The sequence below is a fragment of the Centruroides vittatus genome, unplaced genomic scaffold, assembly GCF_030686945.1.
Source record: "Centruroides vittatus isolate TY-2023 unplaced genomic scaffold, ASM3068694v2 contig_3127, whole genome shotgun sequence".
Classification (NCBI taxonomy): Eukaryota; Metazoa; Arthropoda; class Arachnida; order Scorpiones; family Buthidae; genus Centruroides; species Centruroides vittatus.
In genome coordinates, this window is record NW_027122015.1 from 863448 (window position 1) to 888054 (window position 24607).

Here is a 24607-nt window from a genome sequence, read left to right on the forward strand (position 1 = left end):
TTCAGACGATAATTTTTTAAAGCGACATCTAGCGAGAATTGGCCGAATGGTGGAGAAGTAATGAGAGAATTCAGTAAAAAAACGGAAGCCAGCATTATTAATTTGGTAAGGATATCGGATTATTTATTTAATTAATAGGAATTTAATTTATAAAATGCATTAATTAGTAATCGATAAGTCTGATCGAAAAATAAAAAAAACATGAAAAAATGTCAGACGAAGCGAACTGTCAAGCGACTCCCGGGTTAAAATGGAGCCGTAGAAATCGATAACGTTCAATTCTTATCATGTTTTATGTTTATAAGTAAGTACAGAAGTTGTTAGGAAGTGAATTATTGCAACTTACACTTTAACAAAATAAGGTCAACAACAATTGTTCGAGTTTAATGTTTTATAATATGAAATATATGGTTTAGTATACTGTACAGTACGTCCTTTGTCTGGTAAGGTGTTTGTTCTTCCGTGTTGGAAGTTCAGTTCCTGTGTTCAAAATGAATTTTTCTTCACTCATTAATTTTGATTGATTAAGTATTTTAAGTGTAAGTGTAATTTTAAAAACGAACAACATAACATTTTCGGTGATTTACAGGTTCGATTCGAGTTCTGAATGAGCCTTTTTGGTTAATGTTACCTATGGTTCCAAAATGGCTGCTCGTCTCTGATTTCAGCAAATAAAAGAAAGGAAACAGTGGAGATACACGTTCTAACCCAACCTAACCTATTCTAATAAATTACCATAATTATTACCAACAAAATTATTAGAATAGGTTAGGTTAGGTTAGAACGTGCGTCCCCACTGTTTCCTTTCTTCTATTTGCTGGAATCAGAGACGAGCCTCCATTTTGGAACAATAGATAACATTAACCGAATTTTCTTTTAAGTCTTTCCAACCTGTGGGCACTAAGAGGGCCTCTTTGAGCGAGCCCGTTATGAGTTCGGCTGGGTGGTGAGGGACGGGACTCGACATATCCGGGCAGACCACCCCCAAAAAATTCCTGGGAATTTTTCGATCCGGGGTTTCTTGGAGCGGTGAGCTACCACTTTGACTACTTGCCTTTGAAGGCCGGACTACCTACTTGGCTGTCTGACCTTCAAATGAGATGGTTGGGACCTTGTTGGAACTTATAGTGTACCTATGGGAGCAAAACTGTTAAAGCAACTGTACCTATACACATCTCTACAAATGTCACTTTGTGAGATATGGCTCCTTGAAATCGGATCTTTCAAGATTGCCAGTCGTGTTGTTTCTCTAACGCTGTTGAGGTGAGTGATGGCGAGCGTTGTTGACGTGGAACGTGGAGAATAGATGTGTTAAAAACTGACATTTGGAGGCGAGTATTTTACAAAGGGTCACGTCACTTTGTGGTCCTTTGTGAGATACTTGTCTCCAAAGAGGTTTGACTTTTTTGCTTTTATAGGTAGTTCAAAACCCTGTTTTGCTCTACAATTCTGGGTGTGCAAAACTCCTTGTTTGGAACTTGAATCTTACTGATTTACATACATTTTTGAATGCCATATAGCCATATAGATTTAAATTGCTACTACTACTGGGAATCCTTGTTAATTTGAACTTGGATAGTTCGAAATCCCATTAGTTTGTAACTACTATTGTCCCGGTTGAAAACATAGAGATTTATGTGTTAAGGAATTTGGTTAGTTCAAAATACATCTACATTGAAATTTGAAGTGGAAATTCTGTACCAAACTGTGATATGTGTATGTTAACTTGTTCATTTAGATCAAAGTGCTGCCATACTATAAGAGAACAATAGACCAAGAATAACAAGTACCGGGTACCAGATATTTACAGACTAGGCTACTACATTTGGGCAACCATTCCATTCTGGGCTACTTTAAAAATAATTTGTGCTAAATTGTGAGGAATTCTGTACTTTTATAAAATTTATCTGGCAACCTGTGAGGTACTCACTGGACATGTGCTGTTTACCTGCAGTTTGTTTATATTATTATTAATGAAAATATCATTCTGTATATGTAGCTGTATTCTGTTTCTTTAATAAATTATATTAATTACATGGTATTTGCATGTTGTACAGAAATATGTAAATCTCAGATAATTCAAAACACTATAATTTGAAGTTGCAATTATTTCATTACTTGAATTTGAAACTAATAAGGATTTTCTGTGTATAGATAAGAAAATGCTATACACAAAAAGAAATACTATTTAGATGCTTCTTTTCTTTTTTCTATACTAATAATGATAAACTGATATAAGTTGACTGTCTTAAGCTTGAAAACTTGTTTTAGAGCTAGGAGTCAACTTATATGATAAGTATAAAACCAGGAACCTTTACTATAGAATGATAAATGAAACAGTACTATAATACATGACTTACAATAACTCCAGCAGCTTACCATGAAAATTTACTAAACTAAAATGTATGTTTGATAAACTTCTTTAACTTTATTATGTTAATTTTAAGTAATAATTCAGAATGAATGAATGCTACATCACAGTTTCCAACAGTTGGTGCATCAACCATACATTCTGATACAAATGGCAGAGCACAAGTAAAAGCATATTACAGTGGGTAGAAATTTTTAGGTCAGTTTCTATGTATTTACATATGTACAAATTACAGTGAAATTCTGTTAACCTGGCATTCGGTATGCTGGCAAACATGATATGCTGACATGTCTAGCTCACTGTTGTACTATGTCTAGTTAACAGGTAAAGAAACAAACTGCCAAACTGTCCAGCATAATGCTGTAATATGATATTCTAAAATTTGAAAAGGATTAAAGCAATATAGTCATGTCTACTTAAAAGAGCATTGGATAAGAGAGTAGTTCATTGAAGAGAGCACTTTTTCATATTATCCATTTTCTCTGTTTTAATATATAGAAGTACTCCAGTTAACAGTGTATTGAATGGTACAGCAATCATTTAACACATGTAGAAAAAACTGGAAACAAATATAAACTAATAACACTATACCTCACACACTTTTCCAGCAATAGTTTAATCAAAACAAATGTTTTCAGCCTGTTCAGAGGTCTGTCAGAAGTGGTTATAGTTTAGTTGTTAGAACTCAGTTCTTTTCTTTTAATGTATAATTTGTCTTGTAACCTAAGGTTTACAAGTTAGAAATTAGTTACTCTGAATGAGGTTGAAAATGTTTGTTTTTATTAAACTATTGTGGAAAAGTAAACAAGGTATAGTGTTATTAGCAGTCCATTTAAATGAGTGCTATGTTGGTGACTTTTTTAATGCAGAAGTCAGCATAAGGGAGCACAATTCTAAGAGAGATTTATAAGGCTCTCTTTAATCTTATGGTATATCACTGCCAAGTGATATACTACAGACACTAAAATTTCTATACTACAGTATTTATTGAGATTTGTTGAAATATGTAATATTAGTGAGATTGAGGCCAAAGTTTTAAATGTGAAAATGTGTAGGTTGGACATTCAGCGCCACTTTCCTGTATGCCTAGAAGTTTGACAATGGTGTTTAGAAAGTCAGTGGAATCATGCTCGACATTCCAAATGCCATTGTCAAACTTCTAGGCTTACAGGAAAGCGGCGCTGAACGTCCAATGTACACGTTTTTGCGTTTAAAACTTTGGCCTCAATCTTGCTATCATTAAGTTAAAAGAAAGCAAGATGAAGACAAAATGGAAATTGTTCACAAATCAACAAAACTTGTTTCTTTTAAAGATATAAATCTTTAAAAGAAACAAGTTTTGTTGACTTGTTTCATTTAAACATGGTGAGAAAATATTTAAGAGAAAATTTTACCAACTGGTTAGTTACATTTTACAAGATCAGGGAGATAATTGAAAAGATAGATGATAATTGTATTCAAAAGAAAATTATGGACTTTTTTAAGTAAATTTATTTAGGTTGTTTAGGTAGTTATGATAGCACATGTAGTTAGTTCTATATTTTTAAATTATTATAATACAATTTAATAGAAAATATCTTTATTCTTGCAGTACTATATTTATTTGTTTTGTATGGCTCATTAAGAGCATTCAAAAATCTTGGAGCAAGGGCATTCACATTTTTTCAGCTAGATATCCTACTACATTTTCGGAAAGAAGTGAAAGTAATGTGACTGGTATTTACTGATTAATCAATAAAACAATAAAATTGATGATAACTTACAGTATAAAAATGGAAATCAATAAATAACTACTGTAAAATTATAAGATGATAAATGATAATGTTTCTAAGTGTATTATAACCTCTTTGGGTGATGCTGTTATTTTGGATAAAAGATCATTCCAGATAAGAGTATGATGCAGTGATCCTGATGGTGCTTTCTTAAGTAGATTTGACTAATTTAAAAGATAAATGACATTAACTACTTTTACAGTTTAAGTAAAAACATTTGACAAGTATGTGAAAGTATATACAAATAAATATTTGGCTTTAAAACAATTATTACAAAAATCTATTTATTTTTACTGAATTTACCAGTAAAAATCTTAAATTACCAGTATATTTACTAATGCATTTGTAACTGATTATTAATTAAACTAGGGATTGCATTACCAGTAATGAAATCCCTTAATTAACTAGTAACCCCCCTTTAAAAACTGGCGTGGCTGCAACCGCAACTAGAAACAAAAAGTTTGTTCTACTCACCCTGATTGCAAACGTGCATCCAAATGCCTTTGTGTCACGTCATACAATGGCAACATTGAAAATAATGAAGTGTCAATGAAAGACATTTTCCAGGTGAAATAGAACTTCAAAGATGTTTATCATCTTTGGCTATTATGGAGATTATCCTTCTTAAAATACTTTGGAAAGTATTTGTATCCATATGGATATATCCCGATAACCTTCAGCATCTGAAAGCCTTTATTCAGTCATCAACTGGTGGAAGCATGATTGTTTAGCCTGTTGATTTTTATTTCATTAAGTTGTAACCCAGCATGAACATTTTCTATTATTTTTCTCTTTGTGTATTTTCGCCAGCTCTAACAAAATGATTGCCTTTTTTCTTTTATTCATTTCAGAAAAGGAACTGCTTTGCCATTTTAATAAAAGTGGCTAAAATTCTGTAAATACTCTGAAGTAGTACATAAACTGTCAGTAAAATCATGAAAGTAGTCAAAAACAAGCCACTGTAATTTTATTGGTTTATTATAAGATCAGATGTTTCAGAGTTGCAACAACAATGAACGATGTGACCATGACGACACGTGCAACTTACACTTGTTGCAGTTGCGGTCGTCAGTGCAGCTGAAAATCACTAGGTGTGACCACTGCTTTAGTTTTAGCTACATAATATATATTTATCATATATTCAAAAGTATTGAGATTAGTGTCTCAATGCAAATAGTATTCTATCCTCCTGCCTTTTTTGGAGACAATTTATATAGCAGATATAGTTCTAACTTGTAAACTAGAATTTTGAGCTGAAAATTTTGAAGTAAATATGGCATATACACCGTGCAAAACCTTTCCTTTTGAGTAAATGGATAAATATCAATAATTGGATATACATGGGTCATTCAATAAGTAATGCAACACATTTTTTTTTCTTCTCAAAACAGGTTAGTTTTATTTTAGTTTTAAATACATCACTTTGTTCCTTGGGTACAAAAATATATTTTTCTTTATAATCTCTATTCATGTATATAACCTTACGTCATGTAGATGTGAGAATCTGTATGCCTTTATGGTATCATTCTACTGGTCTGTCTCAGTCAACTTCTCACATCATCAAAAAGTTTGACCATTGCTGTATCTCTTCATGTGGATTGCATCTTTCAAAGGACCAAACAGATGAAAGTCTGAAGATGTAAGATCTGTGCCATGGGATGGGTGAGGAAGGTGACTGTCTTGAACTTTTTCTTCCTAGAAGTTGTGTGATGCCACTTCGTGGATTGCTTTTTTGTCTCAGGCTCAAAAGTGATGAATTCATGTTTCATCTCCTGTGGCAATGGTTGATGATAAAAATCATGATCAGCAACCATGTACGGAGAAAGTAACTCAGCACAGATAATCCTTGCTCATTATAGTTGTCTGTTAGGCTGAGAGACCAAGCTTTGAATACCCTAAATTGTGTGCAATTCTGTTGACACTACTGACAAACTACCATGATGAACAGTAAGTTTTCTGGTTGTGATTTGCTGACCAACCTAAATAAGAGTGTCTGCATGTCCTACTATTGGAGGCATCACAGCTGTATGTGGCCAGCCAGAGCTCAGATCAGACAGATTGCCTTCACTTTTTTCTGATGATAATTCATTTTGTCTATCCATGCAAAGTCTCAAACATTCTTTAAGTGCTGGTGAATGCTTGTTACAGTCTCATTTTCCACCAAAAAAAAAAGTCAATCATGGCTCTGTTTCGAATGCACTTCAGTCACAAACTTCATTTTGAAAACTAACTGTGGTGCTGCCATACAACAAAGTTGAAATTACTACAAATAGTGCTGGTGGATTGAAAGATTTGCACATAAAATATAGAATTTTTCCAATTGGCTCAGAAAAAAATGTGTTTCATTATTTATTGAGTGAACTTTGTACTGTAGAACTGTACAAATGTCTAAAGTAATTATCAATTATACAGGGTGCGGCAAGAAAATGTGATGGTTTTTACAGAACACCATCAACTGGTGCTGACATCTGGGTGACAAAATAAGAGATTGATAATAGACAAAAACAAGTTTTTTATTGTTGTATTTATTAAAATAATCATTCTTTTCTATTGATCTACTTCTCAGTAAGAAACAAGTTAAAAGAACAATTTTGTAATTAACAAACATATTTATATATGTTACATACTTTATTTTTATTTATTTATTTTTAAAAGTAAATAGAAAAGTTTCAAAGGACAGTTGATATCTACTCCAAAAATTAACAAATACATCAAAACAAAGACAACAATTACATAAAATTAAAAATACATTAATTATTAGCAGGACAATTATACTGGTGTTAAGCATTTACACAAGAATTGAGGAAAAAGTTCTTAAAAAGAAAACAGACTTTCTTTATTAAGCTACCTGTCCTAGTATAATTGTCCTGTTAGTAATTAATGTCCATGTTGACAAAATGTATAATAAGATATTTATATATATTTTACCAATATTTACAAAAAATATAAGTAAATAAATATCCACAAAATTCTATGCTTGCTAAGCATGAAAAAATTTTTAAGTTTCTGTTGCCCAAATGACAGTCACCCAGTTGACGCTTGTCCAGTTGTCATATAACCCTATTATACAACACCAGGATCATTTTAGAACAAAAAAATATGCACATTAAAAACAGTAGTACAGTGCAATTTATTATCACTTATTTCTTAAAAATAACATTTGTCAAGTGGCCTCAAAACAACAAATACATTTTTGCAGTCTGAACCAAATATTATCTATGACTCAATGCAGTAAAGGAGTATCAACGGCTCAAATTTTATCTATGATGTTGTGCTTCAACACTGAGGATGCATGGTTTGTTGGCATATGCTGTGACTTCAAGTATTCTCATAGGAAGTAATCAACAGCTGCTAGATCAGGGGGTCTTGGTGGCCAAGTGACATCTCCAAATCAGGGAATGATGTGCCTTGGAAACATGATTTGCAAAAAGTTTGTTGATTCAGGATCAGTGTGAACTGTAGGGCCATCTTCTTGGAATCGACTGATGCCATTGTACTTGACAGCATTTCCATTTTTACTAGCATTTCTTAGTATTTCTTATCTGTGACAGTCACAGTGCAGTTACATTCCTCAAAAAAGTATAGACTAAATCCTTGAATTGGTCTATGGAAAAGTGATGAAACCCAACCAATCTGAACTAGGAATTTGAGGACAAATTGTATAAAAACTTGGGTTCTCAAAGACACTGGGTCCTTCTTGTTCATTTGGTCATCCTCATCCTTTCATAATTTGTGTCCTGTACCTGGTGCTTGAAGTCTTTGAAAGGAATTACAGTAGAGAGTCGTTTATTGGAATCAATTGGGGACTGAGGTTGTTCGGATAACTGATTTTTCAGATAACAGATTGTGTACGAAAAAATATATAAACTTGTCTGATGTTGAAATTTTTCTCCGTTGCGTGTCACTTCGTGTTGAATTTTTGTCGATTTTAAGCCTAACGAAAATTTTTATAATAATAATCGAGGTTATTGTATTGTTAAAAATTATTTCTTTATTTTGTACAAACAAAATAAATATATTGAAAAATATAAAAACATAAAAATTATACTTTAGAAATAAATCTAGTATCAAAAAAGTTCGATTCAGCACGACACAGTCCGACTGGAAGGCTTTCGGATAACCGACATTTTGGATAACCGGTGTTCGGATAAACGACTCTACTGTAGTTCTTTTCTCACCAAAGGAATTGAGCAACTCAGTGTGATCTGCTTCCCCAGTTTGAAGACCATTGACAAAAGAACCTGTGGCCAGAATTCAAAGCCCAGATTCTGACTAACGCCCAAGAATGGAGATGCCTCCCACCGACCACTGTTGAGGAATATTGTCTGCCATTTTTTTCTAAGTTAGAAGACAATGTCTAATTCATTGTAAGAACTTCTATGTATCTCAATAAACATGAGTTTGATTGTCAAACATGTTAAGTCTCTGTGTCTGTCTGCCACCACTACCCTCGTATGGTTTCATCCTGACAAAACACAAGAGTGGCAAGCAACCCTATCTTTGACTGTAAGATAAGGAGGCTATACCTGAATACGAAGGCATTGGGAGGTGACACCATCAGGAAGCCTTATACCACCCACTTCAGAATAGTGGGCAAATTCCTTCCTATAACATGGCATGCAACATTCAGGTCCAGAGAAACTTTCAGTATATTGCTGTAAGTTTCTCTGGACCTGGATTATCAATTTTCTTTCAACAAGCATTACACATTGATCAGTTCTCAATGTTGTTCAGAGATGGAATGCTAACTGCATACTGTGGTCATCAATTTTTAAATTAGTACTCAGAAGGAGATGGTGTCAGAATGCACCCGCTTATGCCTTAGGCCAGAGGCAGTGTTTTTTAATCTATTGCAGTGACTAAAACCCTCTTCTTGCAGAACTGGTAGATAGTACAGTAATATACATTTAGATCCAGGAATTCCTGGAGATCAGGACTTGTAATGAGTTGATTTCGTTTCATCATTGCCTTTGCTTTCCATAAAAATGTCTTCTATCCTGATTTTTTAAGGCAGGTGGTTGTTGACTTTCATTCCTGTTTTGCTGTTACAAATTTTATTTGTAAAAGTCTTTTCAGAAATGCCTGTCATTTCCTTTACCTTTTGCAGACTGTGGTAACTCCCAGAAGGTCTTCACTTGAAAAGTATTTTTTCATAGCACAGAAGCCAAACCAAACTATTTCCATAAATAATAATGCATCTTTACAAATTGGTTTTCTCATGGGTGGAGAAACTTTTGGACTTGCTTTTTATAAGAAGTTTGTGGAAATATCTTGAAACTTTAACAAACATTCAAATGTTTTGACAATCCACTTCTAAACTGCATCTGAGTTTTTCCCACTTTGATTGTATATCTGTATTTTATCAGTTCTTATTTTTAAGTGATGTATAATATTATATCTAGGAGTACATATATTCTCATAGCATAACTTTTGTTTGGCTAACTTTGAGTCTTATGACTTCTTACCATAATTTTGTGGTAAAATGATGTCTCAGTAATATGCAGAATCCTTAGATATCTTTTATGTTTTGCTTACAATTCAGCTAACATAACAATTCCATGATCAGAATCTTCATTTAAAGGTGGTTGATGTAAATATGCAGAATTGATCAATATTTTTTCCTAACTTCCATGAATTTCCCTGTATGAGGAATGCAAATAAGTTGTGTTCTCTTTGGAAATATATTTCTTATGATGATAGAAACTAGTGCCTAATTATACAACTTATATTAAACTTCTTCTTGTTATAAATAATTGCAAATTTATTTATTGAAATCAGTATATTTTTTAATTAGTAGATTCTTAAAGTTCAGCTGTCAATTGCACATTTCAATTATGCAAATTAGGCATTACTCTGGAAAATTAAAAAAAAATATTGCTAACCATCTTGCTAATTTTAAATTTTTTTGCCACTTCAAACTATTTATTGCCAACCAGTTGTACTAATTATTGCAGTTGCTGGTATCCTTATAAGTTTGGGATCTGGAAAGCAAAAGTAATATATTAAGCTGTCAGTTAGAAATAGAAATCATTTTTTGAATACTTTTTTAATTAATAATTCCAAATAACACAGTTGAACACAATACTTTTAATTAAACAGGTTCTGTCATATCAAAATTTTTCACTTTAGCTGAAGCTTGCTTTAATGATTCAATTTCACCTTGAATGTCCAAATAAGTAGACTAATGTTTCTATTGCCAAGTGGCAATTTTAACTTCAGTATCTTTTACTGGAGTCTATCATGTAGCTTTTTTCCTCCCCCTCTCTGGGCACTAAGAGGATCTTTTTCTAAGCCAATCATGGATTGGTTAGGCTCAATTGGAATGGTTGGGTGGTAAGAGATGGGACTAACTTATTTGGGATATATTATCCTTGAGAAGTTTCTGTTTTCAACTCAGACTCAAACCCATGTCTCAAGAGTGGTAATTGATGCCTTTGCCACCTTGGCTATCTGACCAATTTTATCAGATAACTATATGGTAAAGTTGTAGCTATTACTGTCTTGGAAATCTTGGTTCAAACCTAGTCCAAATATAATTTATAATGTATTGTAATTTTTATTGCATTTGATAAATTGATTATAAGGTATTAAGGTTTAGAACAGTTAATAATTTGTTTATATTAAGCATTAAACTAATTTTAAAATAAAATTTAAAACTAGATATGAATAATTTGAAGTAATATATTTAATTAGCTAAGTGATTGCTTTATTTCAATGTATTAAGCATTGTATTACTGTGTTAATAAAGCTTTATGTGCTATATTTTAAACTAGAACAAAATTCAATAATTTAAATATTTATAAAGATTATTTAAAATATTTTTACAGATTCTGGCAACAGTAGTAGTATTATCATGGTATTATGCATTTTATGGGGGATATTATATTTCAGTTCGCCATTTTAATCGTATGTATAAAGACAGCTAAATTTGTTTGGAATAATTTTTAAAAATGCAGAAGGATGGAGATAATACCGTAATTCAGGAGAAGTTAAAGGAGCTGTATCATGTTATACATCAGTGTCAGGTTTGTTATTTAATTTTTTTTAGTTTTTAGAATACAGACATATATTAAAAAAAGAAATTTATCTACAGGAAGAGAGAAATCGCAGCGAGCACAACTTAACCAACATTGCAAAAACTCATGAACGGATGCAGCATGAGCAGAAATTGTCTCCTTACTACAAAACAAAGTTGAGGGGCTTGTACAAGACGGCCATGCAAGATGCTGACAGTGAAGCAGAACTGCTAAGAAAGGCCCTTGACACTATTGCTGAAGTTAGAGCTATTCGGAATGAAAGAAGAATTGCAACAAAAAATTCTGGTAACTAAATACGACAAAAGTTTATATACATTATTTTAATACTTTCATAACACACAAATATTTCAAACCTCCATTAACAGACACTCCCGAATAGCAGACACCTCTACTTAATGGAAGTTTTTACAATTATATCTATATATGATATCTATTATATTTATCTCTAAATAGTGGACACTGTTGTCCATAACCAACCCTATGAAAACACAATGTCCTGCCTTCAATATTCTGAAAGAATTAATTACGGTATGAAATATTTTAAAGCTAAAACAAAGAATCAGCTCAAATACTCTTTCAGATGATGCATTTTGACGGTAGAGATCTAATAAAGACTGGCTTAAAATAGGAATAGAGGAGGAGGGCAGGTTGTAAAAACCTAAACAATACTCTATTAGAGAGAACTAATCTGGTTAAGTTGTCAATCATTGCTTACCATCATACATATTAATGTTATTAAACTTTGAATTATTGTTGGAATTAAACTAATGGTACCAAGAAACCATACTCTTTTCTCAAGTCATCTGTCATTCAAAAAGAACCACAGTACGATAGTAATAAAAAGAAAGTTAGAACAGCTATTATAACAGCATTTATTTGGTGAAAGTTCAAAGGTTGTGTTTTGAAGGTAGTTTGCCAACCACTTTAAAGTGTAGGAAGATATTTGGTTTTTTCACATGTATGACGTCATTTATGATCTTAACAGCTTTGTGGTGGCTAAAGTGTAATTTTTAATAAATTAGTTACTGAAAAAAGCAAAAGTGTTTGAAAAACTACATGTACTTGATAAGTACAAAAAGACAAATCAGTATATCGATTTTTATTAGTCACTTAGATCAGTGTTCCGCCACATGGTGAAAGGCATGACGTGAACTTTTACATATTCTGTTAATTTCAAGTTTTATTTATATATTTTTATCACAATTGTTGTGTTTCGTATGCATATATTTCATTCTCTGCCGCAGCACTGATGAAATAAGATGATGTTTGTTTATTCTTTATTACAAATCACGTATTTTTATATATTCTATTCTAAAAAATTATATGTAAAATAAATTTGCTCACAGGTGTACATCTGTTGATGTCTGTTTAATAATAATAATATTAGGTTAGTGGCATTATGTAATTCTGTTAATAGCATCATATCATACGTTTTTGAGGGGAATAACATTTTGGTGTGCCCTGTTGAGTTATGGGTGTGCCACAAGTAGAAAAAGGTTGCGGAACACTGACTTAGATCATAAATTCAAGAATACAGAATACATTTCCACCTTTTGAAGTGGCTAGCAAATTGCCTTCACAACTCAACATTCAAACTCACCACCTAAACCAACCTTCACCCATTCTTATGTTTGTAATGACAGTTTCATTTTTGTTTTTCGTAACGAAAAATCTGCAACACTGTCTTTTAATGAATTAATAATTAATCAACATTTACGTCTTATAATTTATATGTCCTATTTAAAGTGTTCCATGCAATCTGTTTGATATTTATAATTCAATTAAAATTAAATTTTTACAGCTGAAAAGATAAATAATATACTATATATGTTTTTTAATTGCATATAATTTTTGGTATTTGATGTTTTGTAATCTATCAATTTTCTTTATGATGACTGTGTTAAAATACTCTATAGCTGCCAGCATGTACAGTACCTCTCAATAGCAGACAAATTTCTCAGTCCCATTGGTGCTCACTATTTGGAAGTTATACTGTATTTGAATTACTTAGATAAGTTTAATAACTATATTAACTGCTTGATGATTTTAAAATGAACTAACGTTAATTCAAGTTTATTATGTGTGGAAATTATGCAGTAGTTTTGACAGATTATTCGATATAATATCTTATATTTGTAAAGTACATTATCAGCTTTATATAAATCACTTTTTATTTTTGGAATGTGCATTTCTATGGTAACTACATTGAAATTCAAATTTTTCTTATAAAAATCCTTACAAATTAATTACTCGTTTTAATTTTCACCATTATTGCTTAGTGAAATTGGTATTTATTTTTTTACAAAACCTTTAATGATAAGCAAAAAATGGTTACTTTTTTTCTCATTTGGTAAATCTTAATATGACAATGGCAGTTAAGATGTGATCCTATGATTAACTATTACTCTGGGAACCCAGGTTCAAATCTAGGTGAGCAACCTCAGGAATTTTTCATGGGTGATCTGATCTAAATATGTGGATCCCATCCCTCATCACTCCTATTGTATTGATCCAAACTTGTGATGGGTGTGGAAAAAGATCATGTTATAATAGATCCATACTTGTGATGGGTGTGGAAAAAGGCTCCCTTAATATTTACAGGATGGAAAGAATCAAAAATGGAAAAAGAAACTTTAATACAATAATTTTTAGTTAATTTTAACTTAGTCATAGCATTGGAAGTAATTATTTTTCTCAAATATAAATAAATAACGACTAACCCGTTACAAAGCTATACACCCACAAGAGCCGAATTATCGGGCTAGAGTTGGCTATAATAAATAAATAATTAATAAGACAATTTGGCACTAGAGCTTGGCGTTAGGCGCCATCTCTTACTAAACTTAATAATTATAATTAAATTAAATAAATAATTTTAATAATTTGGAACTGGAGGAAAAGAAATCGGCCCGAAGCAGGACTCGAACCCGCAACTTCTGCTATCCGTGCAGACACGTTACCAGTTACGCTACCCGGACCTTCAGTGCGATCGCCTCCTCCAGTATATATATGCTAACACGACGACCATCGACAGTCATTACGGGTAACCATACATATCGGGTAACCATACATATGTATGGTATGGGTACCATACATATCAAGTGCCCACGTCCTTGGGAGGACGTGGGCACTTGATGTGTCCCCAGCCAGCATTGTAATGACCGTCGATGGTCGTCGTGTTAGCTTATATATACTGGAGGAGGCGATCGCACTGAAGGTCCGGGTAGCGTAACTGGTAACGTGTCTGCACGGATAGCAGAAGTTGCGGGTTCGAGTCCCGCTTTGGGCCGATTTCTTTTCCTCCAGTTCCAAATTATTAAAATTATTTATTTAATTTAATTATAATTATTAAGTTTAGTAAGAGATGGTGCCTAACGCCAAGCTCTAGTGCCAAATTGTCTTATTAATTATTTATTTATTATAGCCAACTCTAGCCCGATAATTCGGCTCTTGTGGGTGTATAATTTTTCTCAAATGTGATTTGAGACTCAAAAAATTATATCTTGAATACAGCATTGAAAAAATTAATTGATAATGTTATCCATGGTAAAAATATTTTTCACAAGTTAATTATCTGCCAAAAATAGTATATTTTATTGCACAAATCCAAAGATTCCAAATATGAACAAAATTGGGTGTAGTTAGGATTATATTACTGCAAGGGTGAGAACTTTTATTTTGGGTTTGGATCAATAAGGAAAATTATCAGATGACGATGTGGTCTTCTAAAATTTCTTTAATAACATTTTGCGTAATTTTAAGTAAAAATAATTTTTTTACAAATTTCTTTTGATGATTTTTGATAGAATTTTGCTCAGTTAACTTTGGTAAAATTGGTAACCCTTTTCAAAAACAACTGATGGGTTTCATTTATTCTGTCATTTTTGACAAGTAACAGCTTGTTCTAAAATATTGAATTCTATAAGTTAACAATAATAAGAAAAATAATTAAAATCATGAGACTTTATTATTGATTAATTGGACTTGTAAGATCATTTTTTTTATTCGACTAAAGTCAAAATTTCAAACAAATTAATATGACTGAATGTGTAAATGATTGAAATCTAAAACTATTTTTAAATTAATTGATAATTTCTGGCTAATGTTCAATGATTTCAATTCCAAATCAATATGCATGCCTTTCCCTACAGTTTGAATTTTCATAGCCATTTTAAATTATGAATACCATGTACAATAATAACTGTTAACTAGGTTAAACTAAGCTCCTTGGGTATTAATTTATTATGAATGTAATAAATCTTTATACAAATGAGTTGTATTTTTAAAATGCACTCTCAACACTAGTGCACTGCAAGAGATGGTTAGGCATTCACAAAATGCCTAACCATCTCTTGCAGTGCACTAGTGTACCATAGCATACCATTTGAGAATCCACTCATCTAAAGAGTAGCATCTGATCTCAAGATTCTTAAAAATTTATGAACATTGCCATAGATTTATAATATCTGTCTAGTCAGGATCATGTAATTCTTAACTATTTATATAGGATTATGTAAAGAAAAAAGTTGATCTAAATCAGACACTCGGATTTTATAATTCTTGTTTCAAAAGAAATTACAGGAACGTTTGTAAAACTTGCATTGAACCATTTTTATAAGACATTTTATGCTACTTCAAAAGTTTTCTATGTACAGTACATAATTTTTTTAATACAAACATAAATTTATCTTACAATTTATTTTCGTATCAAAATAGTAATGAAAATTATGCTTTGAGTCGGAGATGAAAATGAAAATATAAATTTGATTTTATAAAAATTTTCAGCAGTTGAAAGACCTAAGGAGACAATTCGCAGGGGTGCTTTGATGAAAATGCTGCAGCAAAATGCACTTACACTTCCTCTTTGGATTGGCAAGGGAAACGAAAAACCACCTCCACTCTGTGGTGCCATTCCAGCGGAAAGTAATTATATTGCGAAGGTCTGTATTTACTTCCCGGTCGGCTGGTAGTCCGTTGACGTTTTATAATGCGTCTTCCCGTTTCAGGTTGGAGATATGGTCGCTGCGCTCGTGAAAGCGCCTGACGGTGACGAAAACTGGATTCTAGCTGAAGTCATTCAATACAATCACAACACCAACAAGTACGAGGTGGACGACATCGACGAAGAACAGAAAGAGAGACACTTCTTGAGTCGACGTAGAGTCGTACCGCTTCCCTTGATGAGGGCCAATCCAGAAACAGATCCGGAAGCTTTGTTCTCCAAAGGGACTCTAGTTATGGCTTTGTATCCGCAGACAACTTGTTTCTATCGTGCTGTGATTCACGAACCTCCAAAGGGTGCACAAGAAGAGTACCAAGTGCTTTTCGAGGATTCTTCTTATGCAGACGGCTACTCTCCCCCATTGAGCGTTGCTCAGAGATACGTTATCGTGTGCAAAGAAAGTAGAAAAAAGTGAGTGTCTGCTCCAATTATTCGAACATGTTCTATTTCATTTTTGTTCCAGAATGTGTATTTCAAAAAAGGCAAAATTTTGTCTGTTAAAAAAACTTTAATTTATTTAAAGTCATCGACAGTGGATGTATGTATTTTTGTCATTATATTCATTAAGTTGTACAAACTTCATTTAATGCCATAATAAAATACCCTTGGCAGTCAGTTTCTTGTTTTATCATTTAAAAATTATCGTAATTTTCATATTTCATCTTCAGCTGTAGTAAACTAATATGTAACTTACCAGAACACAAAAAGATTTATCATTGTTTCTAGAGGTAGATACTTTGCAGTACCTTTCACAGACCAGATTGATTTATGATTAATATAAATGCTGAGATGCTGAATGGTTAATGAATCAACCTGCTGCTATGGTTTTCCAGGTCAAGGTCAGGAATTTTTCATGGCTGTCCTTATTTTTTTCCTGTAAACTGTATTTTTTAAAACTATTTTCATTGACAAAATTACAAATTCATTATATTTTGTCAACAAAAATCTTCCTATCCATCTGAAAATGTAAGTCTCCATCTTCACCAATCAGTCACTTCTATCGTGGACATAAATCCTCAGCAGAGAGTTTAAATCAATTTCCTTTGCAACTTTGCTGCATCTAGAGTTGGATAATTTAACTTTATAAAAATGGTTGAAGATTTAGACCATATTCTTACCTGAAATACAGAGTCATGGAGGACGTTTAGATTGTTCCAATTTTATATAAAACAAACACAGCAAATCTTAGCAACAAGTATATAAGTAAACCTTTGGTAGTAGGATAAATGAGCCAATTACACTAATACAGAAATTGAGCAAAGAATTGGCTAACATCGTGTATAATTTTCTTTTCTTTTTGAATGATACATTTGACTAGAAACTTTTTAAGAATCATGTTACAAATTAATGCATGGCTTTATCAGACCATCATCATCTGCTCTACTGAGATAAGAGTTTGAGGTTTAAATTATTGATACATTTTGGATTTTATTGTTTTCTGACTCAGATTTCAGCTGTCTTTTTTAAATCTTATTGTATAAGTTTCATCTGTGAGGCATATTTGAAAAAATCATCTCCCTTATCTTTATAGGTGTGTCACATTGAGTGTAGTATTTCTATACTTAAACACACTTCAAAGAACCCATATAAGAGAGGGTTGCTGACAATTTTTCTTTAAACAGAAGTAATTAACTGAATATCTAGTAATGCACCTGGGCTCTAAAGAACACATGACAAATATAAAAAAAAGAGGGAAAACAATATTTTTGATAATGTTCAGCAACAAAAAAGGATTAATACTGGTGATAAAAAAACAGCTCCTCTGCAATCTGTAGGATCTTTAACTGTAGCTACATGTTCCAATATGTCAACTAATCTAACCTAACCTAGTTTGTAACTAGAGAAAGGCCTGACCTTGACTCATCTGTTGAGAAATACCTTTGATCCTTTTACTATGTACATTTCATCTTATTAAAAGGTAATAACAAGATTATAAGTTGAGAACCATTATAACTTGTTAATTTCCTTCTATGTTTTCAGTTAATTCCATTTTAAAATTTATACTATTCCTTTTCATATGCTGCTATATTAAACTTCATTTAAACTTTATACTTTTTGTGTTTTCTTACTAAATTATTCTAATTGTTATATATTATTGTTCATTTGTTTGTTCTGTTCTAAAGTGGGAGAGAGTTGCTACTATCCTGTGAATATTGAAAAAAAAAATACGTAATGTTATCTTGAATATGTTTAGAGATGATAACAGAGAGACTCACTCCTGCTTGTAGAGCAGAATACAGCTGAGGATCTGAAGTTCAGACAAGAGGTCTCAATAAATATGCATACTTTTGAATCAATTTTTATCTGTGCATACTTTTGAATCCTACAATCTTTCAATGGCTTTTTTGATTTATATTCTATTAAATAGAATATAAATTAAAAAATGTAGTCATTTAAATCAACTGATTTTGTAAAATCAGTATGTAATGTTCAAAATACATTTGAAATTTAAAATTATATGCACAGCATAGTTACACTTCTTGGCCATTAATGATACATTTACATCATTCAGACAATATGGAACCTATGGGAATTTGTTGCAATGAACACACACATACATACATATCTTCTTCAAATATTGTCTTGGTCTACCGGCTTTGGAGAAGATCCATACAGCCTTTGGTGAGTCAACACAGCTTATTCATAATTCCCAGAAAAGTTTCTATTTATAAGCTAATACTTTGTCATTTAAACTTAAAACTATTTAATCTCTTTCTTGTTTGTCCAAATTTGTTCTTTGTTACTTGTTCTTTCTTCATTCATCCCAGTTTGCATTTCATTTTCTTTGTCATTTTTGCTTCAGATTCTTCCAAGAGTCATTTATTTTATTTAAGAATTATCTTTATTTTAAAGAAACTTTTCTTTAAAATTTTAGCTTATCCAAACTTTTCATTTTGTTCATGTCATGTTATGAAATTATTTATTAGTTCCACCATTTACACCTATGTGTTAATAGGGTAAATTCATGTGTGCAGTTTGAATGACAAAATTTTGTTCATTTTTTGATAATATATATATATGATTTATTTATGGTACTTGTTAAAATACAGTCCTCATGCAATTTGACAGACCACTGTACTTAAAATTTGGGATAAATAATGAATTTTAGATTGGCTTTACATTCTATACCAGTGAAATCAGAATATTTAAACCAAGTTTGTCTGTCTTTACATTGTTGCAATAATGTCAACCTAGCCCAATATAATCCAGTGATTATATTGGGCTACACTAGCATTTAATTATTAATAGTACATGAAGTAATTTGGCCTAGAGATAAATTGTCATGAGATGGTGCCTAACACTTAATATTTATTTGAGTGTGTGCATAATGCCAATCTCTAGGTCAAATTATTTAACATTAATTATTAATAATAGCATTAATGTAGCCCAATATAATCTGGTAATTATTTGGGTTTAATCTAATAGTCAGGTTTATGGATGTTTGTTAGATGAAAATGAGTACTTGTGTCCCTGGCTCATGTTTTGTTAAAATTAAATTTTAACATTCCAAAAATTCTACTGTTATTTAATGCATGCTCAGACTCATAATTTGCCATATGACAGCTATAAATATTTATGAATGACAATGCTTATTATTTAAGTTTAGAAATATATTTGCTCTTAACTTTTACAGTTTATGTTGAGATAATTTAGTTGTATGACATTGATAGAATGACTCCTCAATGCTGTTTGTTCTAAATTTTTTTGGTGATCAAAATTGTTATTTTGTAGTTAATTTATTTCACTTTTGCAGATTTAAGTCAAAACGCAATATGATTTATGTCTATTTTCTTCAAAACCGGATTTCTACTAAAAAAACTATTTTACAGACTAAAATTCATACTTTAATTTTGCTTGGTAATTATGAAAAATATTGTGTCTAGAAACTGCTTTACTTTAAAAACACTTCATCTGGCCAATTATTTCATTTGCTTTCAGATTTTTAAAAACATGATTTGATTAATTTTATTTAGTGAGGATGATGTGACTAAATGAAGTTATTTTAGAGAATTTCACTTTGACATAATTTTGTTGGAAGAATTAATCAGGATTAATAGCAATGTCCAAATGAAATTTAAATGCTGACAAAGCATCCTGAGCATCTCATTACTATCATACTGTACTAAAAATACAAAATTTAGAAAGAGATATTAAGTAAGTATGAGGGTAGTCCCAAAAGTAAGGTCTCCTATTTTTTTTAAAATACAAAGAAACATTTATTTTCAATAATGTTCATATCAATTTAAAGCTTAAACATTTATCTATTTTTCTACCTAATCACCATTTCGGTTGATGCAATTTTGTATGCGCTGTGGCAATTTTTGTATGCCCATGTCATACCAGCTTGCTGCCATGTCGTGTTAAACCGATTGAAATTCATTGCCAATTGATGGAAGTGTATAGCAAGTCGTGAATAGATGTCAAAAATGTCCTCAAGTGATGTAGGGAGTTTGCAGCTGATCGTACTAAAATTCACGACAGAAAGAAACGGGAGATCGTCAATTTCCAACGAGACAGTCGCAAAGGTTGAGCAAACCATGCGTGAAGATCGACAAATCACTCTGGATGATCTCTGCATTTTGGTTCTTGGGTTTTCTCTGAAGCACCATTCATAGGATTTTAATGGAAAAAGTTGCAATATCAGAAGGTGTGTGCAAGATGGGTCCCGTGACATGGCGGCAAGCTGGTATGACATGGACATACAAAAATTACCACAGCACATACAAAAATGCATCGACCGAAATGGCGATTATGTAAAAAAATAGATAAATGTTCAAGCTTTAAAATGATATGAACATTATTGAAAATAAACATTTTTGTTGTACATAAATGATGACAAATAACTTTTGAATTTGCACAATGAAATTACTTTCTGAAAAAATTTCTTACAATTATACTTAACCTGGTTTTTATATTCTAAACCAATTTGTGTGTAAATGATATAGGGAAAAGTTAAATTTTAATTACAGTGGATATCTGCACAATGTATTCAGCAGCGCAAAACTCAGTATTGTTGCTCAAAATAGTATTTGCATGGGATATATTTTATATGTAAATTGGCTAATTAGTGCAAAATATTGAGCTATTTATTAATACAATTTTTTAAAGTATTACCATAACCTTACTTTTTAAATATAAATTATACTATAAAAAATAATAAATTAGGATATTTCTGGTAATTTTAATTAGCCTTAAGTCTACAAATTTTGAACTGCTAAAGTTCAAAAGTCCTAAATTATAGATTAAAATTCCTAACTTGATAATACTATATCATTGGCCTAGTTCATAAACCTTGTATTTATAAAATATCTTTACAGAAGGCATCAAAAACTGGTTTTTGAGAGAAGTACCTCATTTATGGCAATAAACTTTTGGAAATTTGCCTAAAAAGCTGATCTTTGCTTACTGTGGTAATCACTTTTACTTTTCCAGCTGTTACATATATATAACAGCTGGGAAAGTAAAAGCAAAAGCAAGAGAAAGTATTGGAATCAAGTCAAACTTGACCCTCTGGATGTTTTGCAAAAGTTTTGAGACCCCTGAAGGGTCTCAAAACTTTGAGATTTGGTGTCTATTTCTTTTAATATCTCAGGATGGAATAAGGATTAAGAAACAAAATTTGGCATGGTAGCTTTTGTATAAGGGGCATTAGCACTATTAAATTTTGGTGGTTAAAAGTTGTGGGAGTGGGAAGATGAGGATTGTGTCATTTCTGGAGTGGTGGTGGACTTAATAAAGTTGTAATGTTAATGAAGATTTTACTCATTATTAAGTTTTTTATAATAAAATCTGATAACATGGCATCACAATTTTATTTATTATAATTTATAAAAAGTTATATTTTAACTAAAATTTTAAAAACAGTTGGAAAAGTTATGTAACTTGTTACTGAATTTTTTTTGTTACTAATAATTTCTATTTGTGATAATGAACTTACAAGGTTTGTACACAATGCACTAAATGAAGCAAGTCAAAAAGCACTGTTTACATGTTATCTTAATAAATTAATTCTAAAAAACAAAAGTTACTATTGAATGTACTGTAGTTCATTTTGCTTAAGAATCATTAAATAATAAGTCACTTCTGCATTATAAAATGTGTCATTGGTCTATTTATACAATCACACGTTCATCAAAAAATCATCAACAACTATCAATATGTATGTTGGCTAAAAGTAAAAATCATTACGATTGTCATAAAAATGATGAAAATCAGTATCACTTTTAGCTCTTGGAGATGTTTGAATTTGTCTCCACTGATTGCAAGTGAGCTTCTGTAATGCCAGAGGAGCATTGTTTGACACTCTTATGCAACTTCTACACAAAACAAGATTTTCCCACTCATCTGAAAAATGAATCTTTTAGATCAACTGATTCACATCATGTCTTAAAAAGTACACACATTGGGTGAAACATGGGTCACCTGCCTGAATGGATGTTACAAAACCTAGACTGCAAGTTCTTAAAAAATCATGTTGAATGTGAGGAACACGAGAAGAACCTGGCTTTTGAAATGCAGTTTCTATTACAGGAATGTAGTCAGCTGGACAATGTATTGACTGAATTTTCAATCTCTTTTCAATGCAAGCATGAACAGAATCTACTTCCATTTGTGTATGGTCTTTCACAAAGTACTTCTGTGTTCAATGCTTTGTTATTCATGCTAGCAAATTGCAAGTGCTGTTGCTAAAGTGAAGTTTCCATTTTGACTTGCACAGCCATGGCTCCCCAAGTTTATCTTTTTGGTAGTGGGAGTCAAATACTTGCAAATGCAATCCAACAATAGTTGAGTATTCATTGCTAGTCACTCCATCTTCATGCCATAAGTAGAAGTCGATTTCTTGTGTAATGACATTGCCACAATTTTTCCTTTTACAGTTTCATTTTATAATAGTGCACTAAAATCTTTGATAGTGGTGGCATTAAACAAGAATATATGAGTATTGTGCCTAAACAAAAAGATGGCAAGAAATATACGTGATTTGTTTTTTACCTCTAAAATCAAACATACCAGAAACATGAGTTTTAGGAAAAAGTAAAGCACACACTGTCTATGGACATTACAGAAAAAGATTTATTTGGCAAGTACTATCGACAGTATATAAAAGTCCTCTTCGGGCAAAATTATTTGTAAAGAACAGAATATGAATAGCTACTAACATTTTTTTCAAATTGTATCTCACGCAAGAATTTAGATTATTTGGCTATGGAATTAATTACATACATAAAAAAAATCTTAAAAATTGTACAATATTACAAACATAACAATGCTATACAATGGAATAACACTAATTATTTATTTTTATATTTTAATCTGGATACATTTATTAATAATAAATTAAACATTAAATACATAGCAGTGTCAATGATGTTGCGAGGTGTTTTATCGCCAATCATTTCAGGAGGTTAAAGAGTGCTATTCACAGCTCCATTATATCTAGCATGGGAGAGTTGCATGATGACACTGATGGGTTGAAAACGGAATCCCATATGAACAATGTTCTTCAATCTCCATAGCATTTTACAAGCAAAGTTTGCAAACAGAGGCTCAAAAGTACTATCTATCACTTTTTTTAGCTAGTTCTATTGTACATTTGTTATGTACATCATTGTCACAATGCTCTGCAAGATGGAGGCAGAGTATTCTAGCAGCAGTTCCAATACACAGTATAATAGTTTTGACCCAGTTAACAGATTTTGTAACGATATAGCATCTACTCCAGATTGCAAAGATAGAAATAAGGTTGCACTCTACGAAAAAAGGATCCTATGCAACATGGAGTGGGGTGCTAGTGGTAAAATATAGCCAAATTTCTTGAAAACTCAGTAAATACATAAAGAAGAGAGACCCAGATAAATTCCATGAATGTAAGATTGAAAAAACATTAAAAGTACACTTAGAATATGAATAACTACTATGTTCTGTTCTCAATGAATATAATTATCGTCTTCAGGCAAAATCATACTGTTGAAAGTACTTGCAAAATAAATTGTTTCTGTAATGCTGATAGAAAAAGGCAAGTCACACAACTGTCTAATAGTATTTGGCGTGTACAGTTATTTAAATTTTATTGCTAACATGAGTTTTGTGACCACATGGATGATGTGTCATGCCATTTTTATTATGTTGATACAGTAACCTAAAATATGTGACTTGGTGATACAAAGTTTGTGAACTAGGCCAACAATATGCAAGACCACCCACCCATGTGCACTAATGCTTTGCCAGTAATATCAGATGAACCAAAATCTTAATTTAACTACTCATGAACATGTTACTTGAACCACACAGCATTTTGTGAAAATAATGCTAGATGGAATTCCACAGTATTAGTAATATTTCTACAACATTCTAGTACCAAAAATAAGCCATTATCTTCAAATTATTTTAATGAACATTTTACTGATACTTTTATCAATTCACC

At 31.7% G+C, this 24607-nt stretch overlaps 1 protein-coding gene across 5 annotated transcripts; it reads left to right on the forward strand.

Moving 5' to 3' along the window:
- Positions 1-16797, forward strand: Sgf29 (SAGA-associated factor 29). 5 transcript variants are annotated; one of them, XM_067268000.1, is made up of 5 exons: positions 1-105; positions 10971-11168; positions 11237-11465; positions 15966-16120; positions 16187-16797. In XM_067268000.1, the coding sequence occupies exons 2-5, from the start codon at positions 11094-11096 to the stop codon at positions 16595-16597; spliced, it is 870 nt and encodes a 289-aa protein (XP_067124101.1). In that variant the 5' UTR covers positions 1-105; positions 10971-11093; the 3' UTR covers positions 16598-16797. The 5 variants fall into 5 exon arrangements, with proteins under 5 accessions (XP_067124101.1, XP_067124103.1, XP_067124100.1 ...); XM_067268002.1 differs by having other exon boundaries at positions 15969-16120; XM_067267999.1 differs by having other exon boundaries at positions 23-105; positions 11100-11168; positions 15969-16120.
- The last annotated feature ends 7810 nt before the right edge of the window (positions 16798-24607 follow it).